This window comes from Ciconia boyciana, chromosome 10 (genome assembly GCF_034638445.1).
Source record: "Ciconia boyciana chromosome 10, ASM3463844v1, whole genome shotgun sequence".
NCBI classification, from domain to species: Eukaryota; Metazoa; Chordata; class Aves; order Ciconiiformes; family Ciconiidae; genus Ciconia; species Ciconia boyciana.
The window spans coordinates 14,677,208-14,688,729 of NC_132943.1; the positions used below are offsets into that span (position 1 = coordinate 14,677,208).

The window sequence follows — 11,522 nt, forward strand, 5'->3', positions numbered from 1 at the left end:
ACAGCAGGTAGCTACACTGCATTACCTCCAATCTATCATCAGGATCCCCCAAAATACATTTTATTACAAAAACATTAGCATGGCAGAAGTTGATTTGCTTAGAGAAAGCCTTGTGTTTCTTGCCTGTGTGTGTTTACACATAAAATGCATGCTCACCCATGCAAACATGCCACCCCAATCAAGCCAAACATACACAATGTATATAAGACATAAATAAATACTTATGAGTCACCGATAACCATCTCATAAATTACATGGTCTTACAAAGTATCACTGCTAAAGATAATTCATACAATTGGATACAAAATACACATATACGACTCTCATTAAGACAGATAAGAGTTGTTTGTTTCCTTTTACAAGAGCCCTAGGCCTTAATTTACAAGGTCCTGAATTATTTTTTTTAAGCTTGGAGTCCCACAACTGTGGGTCAGTTCCAAAACCTGACCCAAAAACAAGCCATAAGAGACCAAACCTGATTACAGAGGACTTAGTGAATAGGAGATGGGACAGAGGGGTCCAAAAGCCCAAGAACCCAGGCTGCTCCAGCTCTAAGGAGCTGGATCTGATAGCATTTATAACCCTTTATCCTCAAACAGATGTCACTTCAGCATCCACCTCTCCTACCTCGCTCCTGCTGCGCTGCCCAGGACCAGCTCCCCCGTCACCCAAGCAAGGGGCTAAGCTCTGGCCGCAGGAAAGCGTGGCCGCTGCAGCTCTTCCACAGCTTGCGACAAACTCTTCTGCGGGAACGGGTGCAAGCCGCTCCAGCTGACAAAGCAAAGAGGGGCGAGAGCCCTGCAGCCTCCGCTTGGGCAAAACCTAAATGCCACTTTGGTACCACTTGACTGACACAGCCCAAACACGGCGTGTTTGTTTTGCTGACACATAGGTTTAAGTTCGCTCCCCAGCCACATCTTCTTTCCCCTTAGATACAATAGTCATCTTCATGGCACTTATTATAACATATTGCAGCAATAATGTGCAATTATCCTCAAAAACAAAGCAAAAGCTCAAGATAAAAATAACAGGCACTGAGCACACTTACCAGCTGGAGGAAGGCAGTGAGGCAGCACTAGCTGCAGCCCTAAAATGGCTGTGCTGTAGTAGGCTGCAGCTGCCTCTCCCAGCCTGATTTCAAAGGCCAGTCTGCAGGAAGACATGCTGGGAGGTAGACCCTCTTCAAAAGTGAGACGGAGCAGGCAGCAGCCAGGCTCTGCAGAGCCGTCCTTTGATAGAGATGTGCCTCACCTGGGGTCTGTGCACTTTGCAGCTAGGTTCAACGATCGCATTTGGGCCAGGCAAGAGCTTGAAACTCTCGGCACCCGGGAGGGCTGATCCTTTCATTAGGAGATGACCCTCAGGTGCTCAGCAACCCCAGGTCTCATCCTGGGCCTTCCCTGATAGTCATGTCTGACCCAGGGAAATCAATACACCTCTCAGGATTTCTTCTTGCCCTTTTTTCTGTTTTGCTGGACATGCCTACTTTGTCTTTGCCCACAACAGACTCCTACACTGACCCCTCTATTTCCAAGCTTTCACAGCGATGTACCCTGAAAACAAATTATAGTGCGGAAAAAAAACAGTTTCAAGGACCAAAAAGAGGGAGCCTATGAATTTAATAAAAGTATCAGCTTAAAATTCTCAGCGGCAGATCATAAAGATGGTAAATCTGATCAAGTATAAGGAAGCTATATGCATCTCTCAGGTCTCTGATGGCTTCACAGCTCTCTCAGGTTATGTAGCACGTGCGTAAAAACTTGACATCTCTGCTTTGTACCAGGAAGACTGGTTAGAGCTGCACACATTCAAGGAGGGCCTCTGTTGAATAGAATTGGCCAAATCAGATTAAAAACCCAATATCTATGATGAAGGCTGCAAGCTGCCTGCTCAGAGAGGTTCCACTGATGTGAACCAGAAGCTCCTTGCATGTGGTCAGGGCCTAAATTTGATACTGGAATTTAAAAACAAATTAAGATTCCCATGTAATATTGACTTCTTTTTTTTTCCAGAGTAAAAGATTTTACAGCATGGAATGCTATATGCAGTGGTTACATGAGTCCAAGTAATTGTACCAATTATATAATTTGATATAATTGCACTAATTACATAAACACATAATAATGAAATATAAGTTACTCCAAGAGCTAAACTGGAAGAACATTAAAGAACCTAAATCTGCTCCCACTTATTCTGGTACAAATCAGAAACAATTCCCCTGAAATCAATGAAGTTACCCAAATAAAATTGGCCCCTACCATTACAAGCAGCCAGGTGAATCCAGCTTTTGGTTCAAGGGTACTGACTGGGCAAGCAAATGAAAGCTACTGGGGTATTTTGTACTGCCAGAGACTGATAATTCCTGGCCAAATTCCAGTGTATGCGAGATTCTCCCCGTGTTCAGGACCAGGTTAGGTGTCTTTTCCTTGTGTTCCAATCTGTCATGCAGCATCTGTGGGTTTTGCTACATCTTTTAGCTGCTGACCAAAAAAAAAAATTTTTTTTTAGAAATACTGAGAATGAGCTGGGCCCAGTCAGGATTTCAAGAAAACCAGATTCAGGTATGTCTTTAGTTATATTGGTGCTAGCCTGAATTACATCTGCAGACTTTAGGGGAGCTACTGCAGACTGACACCAGTATTAACAGAAAGAGGCTCTCCTCTTAGACAAAAATTTGTATTTCTGATCCATTTCGCAAAATGCTCTTCAACCCTTCATGCTAGAAACCACTCCAAGGTTAAGAAGGATTCATTCAGTGAGGGGTTTCCCTCTTCTCCCATGGCAGGGGGAGCACAGGAATTAATTTCAGCTGCTGACTTCCTCTCTCACAAGTAACAAAGAAAGTGAGACCTGGCAATTTTGGAGCAGGTGTCTATTATGTGTGGAAATACATGATGTATGCAGAGATAATCCACCAAGTGCTCTGTTGCACCACATCGTGACAGTCACCCCGTTCACACCGTCCTCATTAACGCTGGTGGGAGATCCAGGCACAGGGACGGGGGTTTTGCTTGTGTTAGAATATTTTAAAGGACAAAGATTTCCCAGCTGCAGAGATTGATTCTGCCGCGTGATAGAATACAATGATTTAGCATTTACAGGACCAAATTCGAAGCCTATTAGAGAGAAGTGAGAGACACCTAGTCACCTCAGGGGGGGTATGGACCTGACCCAGATGGTTTTGTTACAGTAACTTAGAATAAAGCAATGAAACTGGATGCTGAGTTTTATAAGGATGGGAACGACAGATGGGAAAATAAAAACCAAAGTTTTCAAAATCAGACATCAAGTTTGGGCATCTCACTTTTCATTTTGCCTGATTTCAAAAATGCAGGAGGTAGAAGCTGCAAAAAGTGGCATTCCTGCAGCCGCCTGCAAAAAGCTGGCACGAGCAGTAGCCTTGTCACATATCTGAAAAATCAAGCCCAAATTATCTCAGATTGGTCCCTCAAAATTAAAGACCTTTTAAATTGTATTTCATTTTAGCCTTAGAAATCTGTGTGACAGGTTGCTGTCAGCACCACGACTTGGGAATACCTCGCTCCCTGCAGCATCCCCGGAGCAGTGAGTGACTCCACACCACAGAAAACTCAAAGCATGTTCTGTTCAGATCAATTTCCAGAGACTTTCACATAAAATAAAAGGACTTGGGAACCCAGACTATGACCCAGCTCTTCCCACTCCCAGATGATGCCCCTCACACCGTACTGATTCATGTTTTTCCTTGTGTTTCTCTTTCTGTCCCACGAATGTCAGGGCCACAGCTGCAGATGGGGGAGCAGGGAAGGCAGGGGAAGAAAGCTGTGAAAGCTTCTTACTAAGAGAAGGGGTGTTCTCTGCCAGCCTCTGTGAAAGAGTTCAGGATCCTGGGCTTGCTTGTGGCTTTGCAGTAGGATGCAAAGCACAGCCCAGTCCTGGTCCTTGCTCCTGGCCAGTCCAAGCTCATGGCATCCTGGCTGCCAGCAGCTCCCTGCTCCTCGGGTCTGCGGGTCCAAATCCCACGCTGAGACAACCCTGCTCTCCTCCTGAGAGAGCACAGGAGTCCCAGTGTCCAATGCAGGGCTTGGCTTCAACCCCAGAAATCAACCACTTGCAATTAAGAACAAAACCTAACCGGACCCAGCCTTCAGGGCCTTGCATTTCAATGGGCAAGATTTCTTAATATAACCCATTTTTAAAAGTGCAGCCCAGTCTTATTAATGAAGACTGTGTCATATTAGGTCAAATGTGCCCCCATACTGAAGGGTGGTGTATTTGCCACTGATTTCAAGGGAAATTTATTGAACTCACCAGTAACAGTGTTGGCCAAAGGAGCAAAGACAGGGGAGCAGGCTGCTAAGAGATGGAGCAGGAACAGTGAGGGTGGCTTTGACAAGAAACATGGAGTTCGAGGTGGTGAGAAAGCTGTGAAATATTCAAAAAATTTGGTCTAGGGGACAAAGTTCTGCGCAGCAGGTTGTTGAATCAGCCACAGCAAATTGCTCCTAGAGGTCTCCCGAAACAAAGCTATTTAACCCCAGTGTCTGGCTTTGGGGAGGGGTGGGCAGAGCTACGCTTCAATGTGAATTATAACTAGAACCCATCATTAGTTGCACGAACTTGCTTCTTCAACACTTTCCAGGTCTCAGGGTCAGATCTACGTTTGCTAAGTCAACAGACGTCCTCCTGTCAGCTTCAGCTGGCATTTGCTCAGGTCTCCAGGAGGAAGAATTTATCTGTGAAGATCAATTAAATCAGTATCTGGATATATGCGCAGATGATGAGAATTTCTGTGAATATTTGTCAACATTTTGGGGGTTTTATTAGTAAAGGGGATGTAAAAATGACTTTGCCTGGTACCAGCTAATTTTAAAAAAAGAAAAAAGCTTCATCAAACTTAGTATTGACCTCTTCTCCCTGGAAGTGCTTTCCACATTATTTTTTTACTTCTTGTAACCGATCAGGGAGTGACCTAGACAAGAAGTTACATTCTTACATGGCAGGTGAACCAGGAACTTGCTGTAAATGACCTGCAGGTATGCGGAACAGCGCTGTTCCTGCGCCCAGAGACCCTGCAATGATGCAGATAGAAAGAAGCAGATGCTTACATGTATAGACAGCAATAAAACTAGAGTGTAACATTTTTAGGATCGCAGCTGAGCTCTCAGACAAGGCTTTCTGCAATGACTAATATGACTACAGTCTAATGCGACGGTTCACCGTCTGCAGCCGCATTCAGTCCCGAAAGTAAGCAAGTTTCTCCAGATGTTACACACTGAAAAAAAAAAAAAAGAAAAAAAGAAAAGCACATCCAGTTTTCAATCTTTTTTTATTTATTTAAACTGTACACAAATGTAAAATACTTCAACAGCAAATCTAAGTGAAAATTGTTTGGTTTAAATTATTATGGAACAGAACCTAAAAGGAACTTTATTAAATAAACATAAAAATTGGATTTAAAGGATGCACATACTGTAATGTATTCTACAATAGTAATTTTTTTCACTCTACGTTCCATGTGCGTATGGTATAGAAAAGACACTGAATAGAACAAACAGAATCCATTTTGTACCCTGAAACAATTGGTAGGCCTCGTGAGGGATTGCTCAGTATGACTACATGATATATGATGGCTTTGCCATCTCATAAAAATTATAACTAATATGTTGGCCTCTTTGGTTCCAAAATTTATGTATAATACATTTAACTGTATTCATTTTTTGCTGCTATAAAAATAACATTTTTTTCAAATGGCAGTTTTTTGACTAATCATGCAACTAAATCAGTGCAAACATTAAAAGCAATCATTCGCTTTAAAAAAGAAGCAAAAGATTTAATTTCAAGTATAAAAAAATATAAAAAAGTCATATCATAAGTCCAGTTTTGTCTAGTATGGGTCAACACTTTAAATTGCATAGCTCATGCGGCACCTGTTTACCTAGATAGTGAGCAAAGATAAGTGCACTATCAAGTACCACTTTTCAAGGCATTGAAATTTGCAAGTGCTATTATACGTGCATTCAAGCAGTTTGCAAGTGCTATGCTGTATCATTATTTTCTGATCTTTATGGCCATCCTCGACACCTCCTGGTAAGGAAATTGAAAGCACTCTCCTCTCTCCACCTTTCCAAGACTTGTTAAAATGTTCCTCGCCTGTTATTGAACACACTGCATTTGTCAGAACGTCTCCACTCTGTTCCTGTCACTCCTCTTTAGGGTTCATTGGTTTAGCTGTGGTAGCGGTTGCTCGGTTGCTCGTCCCCCACATGACGTGTCCGTGCCGAATCCCTCATTGAAGAACACAGATTGAAACCGAAACTTTTCATTCTCTGAACAGTGAGAGATGCCAACGCTCAACACAGTCCAGATACGGTATCGGATCCCCCTTTCCAAGACACGGCGGGTATAGCCATCCACGGGTTGCTAGTGGGCAGTTAAAGCACCGGATCACGCCAGCCCAGCTTGTGACTTCGCAACGGTCAGATGTTAGAAACACAGCAGTTGCATACATGTCTCTCTCCTTTTCTCTCTCTCTGATGGTACCAGGCTATTCCTTACTGGAAGTGCTGTAGGAAGATGTGGGTATCATCTGTGATGTTTACATTTAGATAAATTTAAATTAAGAGGAAGTGATCACCATCAGGTAAAGGCAGGTGTCCTGCAGCTTCCCGTTAGACCTAAGAGGTGACGGTCGACTTTTTTTACTTTTTTTTTTTCTTTTTCTTTTTAATTTTCTAAGTTTGGTCATTTCGACACCTGCGTGCAAGAATACGTCGTGTTCTCGCAGTCTGTGCTTTTGCCTGAGCAAAGGGAGCTCATTTCGGTCTGACTTCGCCGGCAGGCGGGGAAACAGCTGCTCAGCCGTTCACTCGTACTGGCAGGCATTTAGGTCTGTCGTCACTGGTCACTGACTTTCTGTGCTCATGTCCCTTTTCCGAGCTGCCTCGTGTGTGTGTCTGTGTCTGTGTGCATGTATGAGCACATGTTTGTGCACGTGCCCACGTTTCGTGTGTGTGTGTGTATGTGTGTGTGTGTGTGTCTTTAAGATATTTCATAGCATTAACTTATAAGTGGTAGAATATATAAGTGTCCAAGATCCACAAACTGCCACTGTCCTGACACCAAAGTGAAATGATTTTTTTTTTCCTTTTTTTTTTTTTTGTCAAACTTTTCCACAGTGACTTTCCAACACTGATGCCTGGATACACAGTGAAACTTCGTCCAACACCATCTCGTACGGGAATGTTTCTCTCTTTCTCTCACCCTCTCTCTCTCTCTCTCCCCCCCCCCAAAACACACCTTAAATCAAGCACAACCACATTCTTCCACAATCATATTGGGAACGTCCCTTTTCACAATGTTGTATTCATCATCAAAGTACAGCATTGACATTGTGCTAAGTTTGGTTGGAATGCAACAGGAGTTCACGGTGCCCGGGTTCAGCCCCCGCATTCGGTACTGATTCACGACAGCGGTGTGAAAGGAGGAAGCCGACCCCGGGACGCCGGCCAAGTAGGCCGGGCAGCTCCCTTCACAGTAATTCCCATAGTAACCTGATGGTGCTATGATCCAGTCATTCCACCCAATGAGTCTAAAGTCAATGTAAAACTGTTGCCTGCAACATAGATTGGTCCTGCCATCGCACTCCAGGCCTCTTTTCCGGATCCTGTGTTTGTTATCGGCGAGGCGGGCTTGCACCACTAAAAAAGGCCGGTGGGATTCCTCCCCGGGGTCCACATAAATTGGCAGCACTGAATACTCTTCACAGCCCTCACATTGAACATCCAAGTTCAGTCTCCTTTCTCCTCTCTCAAACAGAGCCTGGATTGCCTCTGTCATGGGAAAAGTGTGCCAACCACTTCTTTTGAGATCAACTTTCTTTTCAACCACATTCCACTTGTTGCTAGTGTCCGGGTCTTGGAAATAGACTTTGACTCTTACTTTTCGCCTGCTGCCTTTCTCTAAGACATATGGAAGCAGCTTCAAGTAAAGCCACAGGCTGGCTTGAACGACAAACAAGTTCTGGTTCCCTTCATTCGAGATGAAGAAATAGAGGCGGACTCTAGATGAGGCCAGATCGTCTGCAAGATAAGGAGAGATCAGCAAGATTAAGTCAAAAAGGAAACGTTAGCTTGTGTGCCGTTCTGGATTCAGGAACAACGCTAGAGCACAGCGGATCGAGAGAGTGACGGCGGGGCCGTGCCGGCCAGAAGGCACGCACTGAATCAGATATCCCCAATTTGCAATCGAAATGCTTTGAAAAGGGACTTCCCACAGCAATGTTCATCATCGGGCTGTAGTCGGATGTGTCAGATCCACAGACACCAGTAAGAGCTCTCCGGAACTGGGTATTTCCAGCCAGCCAGCTTTAAAGACGCTACAGCAGCACCTTGAAAAGACCAGCACTTGGACTCTGCTATCTCGTCGGTTTAAGAATAGTTTTAACTTTCAGCTACCCGCCGATTCTCACGGGGAGAGCCCTTTCAATAACCACTGAAACGCCAATGCCAAACCAGGGATTTTGTTTCGATTTTCACATATTCTCATTGCAGTTTAACAGAGAGGATTCATGAGATGGAGGGGAAAATATTTCAGTAATGTGCCTGCTTGTCCAACAGATCAAGCTAACCCCCGCTTAGTCTGGTAGAATATCGGCTATTATTAATCGTTTCGATCTCCGCCTTTTCGCCCCGACACTATAAACTCCCATACAAGGCGAGGCAACGAAGCGGTTGCTCTCGCTCTAACGCTGTTACTGACTGTTCTCAATACGCTTTTCAATAACACCAGAATTAAAGGAGCGAAATAGTCACGGAAAACCAAATGTCACCAAATGTCTGACATAACCCCTTATTTGTAAACAAAAGAGCCTGCTGCGTGATATGTTTCAGAAATACCAGTGGCCCTGCTTGCAGTTTTGTACTATAAGTCCTAACTGAATTTGGCGTAGGTGATAAATGTGCAAGCTGGCCTTTACAGCAGAGACTGTAATTCTGGTCCTTGAATCAAAGCCTCCCCATCGCTATGTAAAATTATTGCTGGAAAGGCATTTTCTCATCTGCCCTTATCTGTTTCGCTTCTTTCTGTACAGAGCCAAATGTAGATTTTGTCTTCCTTCTCCTTTCCTAGGAATCTTTATTATTTTTGTCAATCTCTGAATGGGATTTTTTGCATAGTCGGTGTCTTCATTTGTTACCCCAGATGCCTTTCAAATGTGCCTCCAGGGCCCATTCGGTACCTTGTAATATTTCAGGGACAAAAATTTTCACTGTATTTCTCTACATTTTACACGAAGTCGATTTTGGAAGTGTTACAAAAGCCAGCGACTGCTTGAATACTAAATGGAAGTATAAGCCCACCCCAGATCTCCCAACAACAGCCTATTAAAAAATAATAAACCCCAAAATGTACCCTAAGAAAGCCTTTCGCATGTTAGTAAATAGACAACTTCCTAATAAACTGTGGTGACAGTGACAGAAAAAGAACAGTACGGTGTTGCTGCACCGATCCACATCACTTGTGTTGTGTGAGATTGTGTGTGCCCATAAATTTTGTATGTGAATATAACAAGCATATGTATAATGCAACAGATCCCATAGATACTGTAAATGTATATGCCTTTAGTAAGTGGGAGGGTAGATAAAGATGATGAGTGGGCAGTATACAGGATAGAAAGAGATTTATTTTGTGGACAAATGATATATAGATGCCACAGGAAGATAGAGAGAGATAAAAATGAACTGAGCGATAGAGCGATGACGGGAAGGAGAGATGGGCAGATAGACAGGAGAGAGCTAATTTGCAGAGTGATGGTGTTATGGTCAGATGTGCAAAGTTCACAGGCACAGCGGTTGCCTGGATAAACTGCTGGAAAGCTACGCTGAAGGGATTCAGTGACACAAAACTGCAATGGCTGGACAGGACTGAGATGGCTGGTACCGTGGGGATGGATGGCACAGTTAGTAAACGGACCGACAGACAGAGAGGAGACAGACACGCTTGGGAGGAGGCTGCACACAGCGGACAAACAGACAAGGCCAACGCTACGCGTGAAAGCTAAATAAATAGGAAACGAACGGAAAGGGAGGACGGGTGAATGCAAGCCTCAACAGACAGATGCACGCAGTGAACCAGATGAATGTGCAGGGCAGGCAGACGAGGCGAGGGATGCGAGAGATGGAGCGGGACAGGCGGAGGAGGGACAGTGGGACGCACAGGGACGGAGGCAAGCCGCGGTGCAGCTGGAAGGACCGCCGGAGGGAAGCCGGGGGCACGGAGGGCGCGGAGGGATGGAGGGACACAGCGCGGGGAGTTGCAGGGCACAAGCCGGGGAGAAGCCCGGGCACAGGGAGGACGGGAAGGAGCGGGCAGGGCCCGGGCAAGGTGGTGCGGAGCAGAGGGGAGAGCAGATGAGGCGGAGGGCCCGGCAGCCAGGTGCCCGCAGCAGGCAGGGGGCCAGGCAGGGCGCGCAGGGGGCCCGGCGGCAGGGCCAGGCAAGGGCGGTCAGGGGGAGCTGCCAGGGGTCAGGCAGGGGGACGGAGCCGGCGGGCAGGAGGACAGGCAGGGCGAGCGGGAGGGCTGACAGGGGTCGAGCCGGGGGACCGACAGGGGAGAGGCAGGCCAGGTAAGGAGAGCGGCAGGGCAGGGGGCCGAGGCAGGCCGGGCAGGCAGGGGAGCGCGGGCGGCGGGGGCGCGGGGCCGGGCGGCGCCCACCTGTCTCGGCGAAGCTGATGATCTCGGAGACGGGGTCGTGGGCCGGGGGCCCGGCGCTCGCCTGCCCGTCCAGGCTGGGGATCTCCACGCGGCCGTCCTCCCGCACCTTGCCGGCGTGCAGCTTGCGCAGCGCCGTGACCATGGCCGCCTTGGGCACGGCGTGCGTGATGTTGGGCCGGTCCCGCATCTGCAGCCGGCTCAGGATGTGCCTCTTCACCGCCTCCAGGAAATCCCCGTCCACCTTGCCCGGCTCCTCGGGCCGCCGGAAGCCGCAGGAGGTGCATGTGTCCTGCGGGGAGCCGCCGGCGGGGGCCGGCGGGGTCGGGGTGGCCGCGGCGCCCAGCAGGAGCAGCCCGCAGGCCAGCAGCGCGGCCAGCACCCCCCGGCGAGCCGCCCCGTCCATGGCGGAGGAGCGGGGGGCCGAGCTGGGGGCCGCCCCGAAGCGCCGCAGGGAGCCCGTCTGCAGGCAGCGCCGCTCCGAGCGCTCCGCGGCGCGGAGGGGGCGGTGGCAGCCAAGCCGGGGGGGCCGCAACCGCTCCGCGCAGGGGGGGAGGCCGCGGCGGAGGGAGGGGCGCCCGGGGAAGCGGCGTGTGCCGCCGGGGAGGCGGAGGGGGGAGGCTGCACACGCAGGCACCGAGGGCGAAGTCGGGGGGGGCAGCAGGCTCGGCGTGCACGGAGAGCCCGGCTCCACGGGGGAGGGGGACGGCAGCAGGTGAGGGGGTGGCTGCGGAGCCCGGGGAGGAGGGAGGGGGAGCGGGGAGCGAGCCGGAGGTGCGAGGGGAGCCGGGGAGCAGGGGGGAGGCGGCGCCGCGCTCCCCCGGTGCCCCGCG

At 48.1% G+C, this 11,522-nt stretch overlaps 1 protein-coding gene across 1 annotated transcript; it reads right to left on the reverse strand.

The window, feature by feature from the left end:
• Positions 1-7,284: 7,284 nt before the first annotated feature.
• INHBB (inhibin subunit beta B) lies at positions 7,285-11,150 on the reverse strand. Its single transcript, XM_072874645.1, has 2 exons — positions 10,693-11,150; positions 7,285-8,060 (listed from the first exon to the last, which is right to left on the reverse strand). The coding sequence occupies exons 1-2, from the start codon at positions 11,093-11,095 to the stop codon at positions 7,285-7,287; spliced, it is 1,179 nt and encodes a 392-aa protein (XP_072730746.1). The 5' UTR covers positions 11,096-11,150.
• Positions 11,151-11,522: the final 372 nt, after the last annotated feature.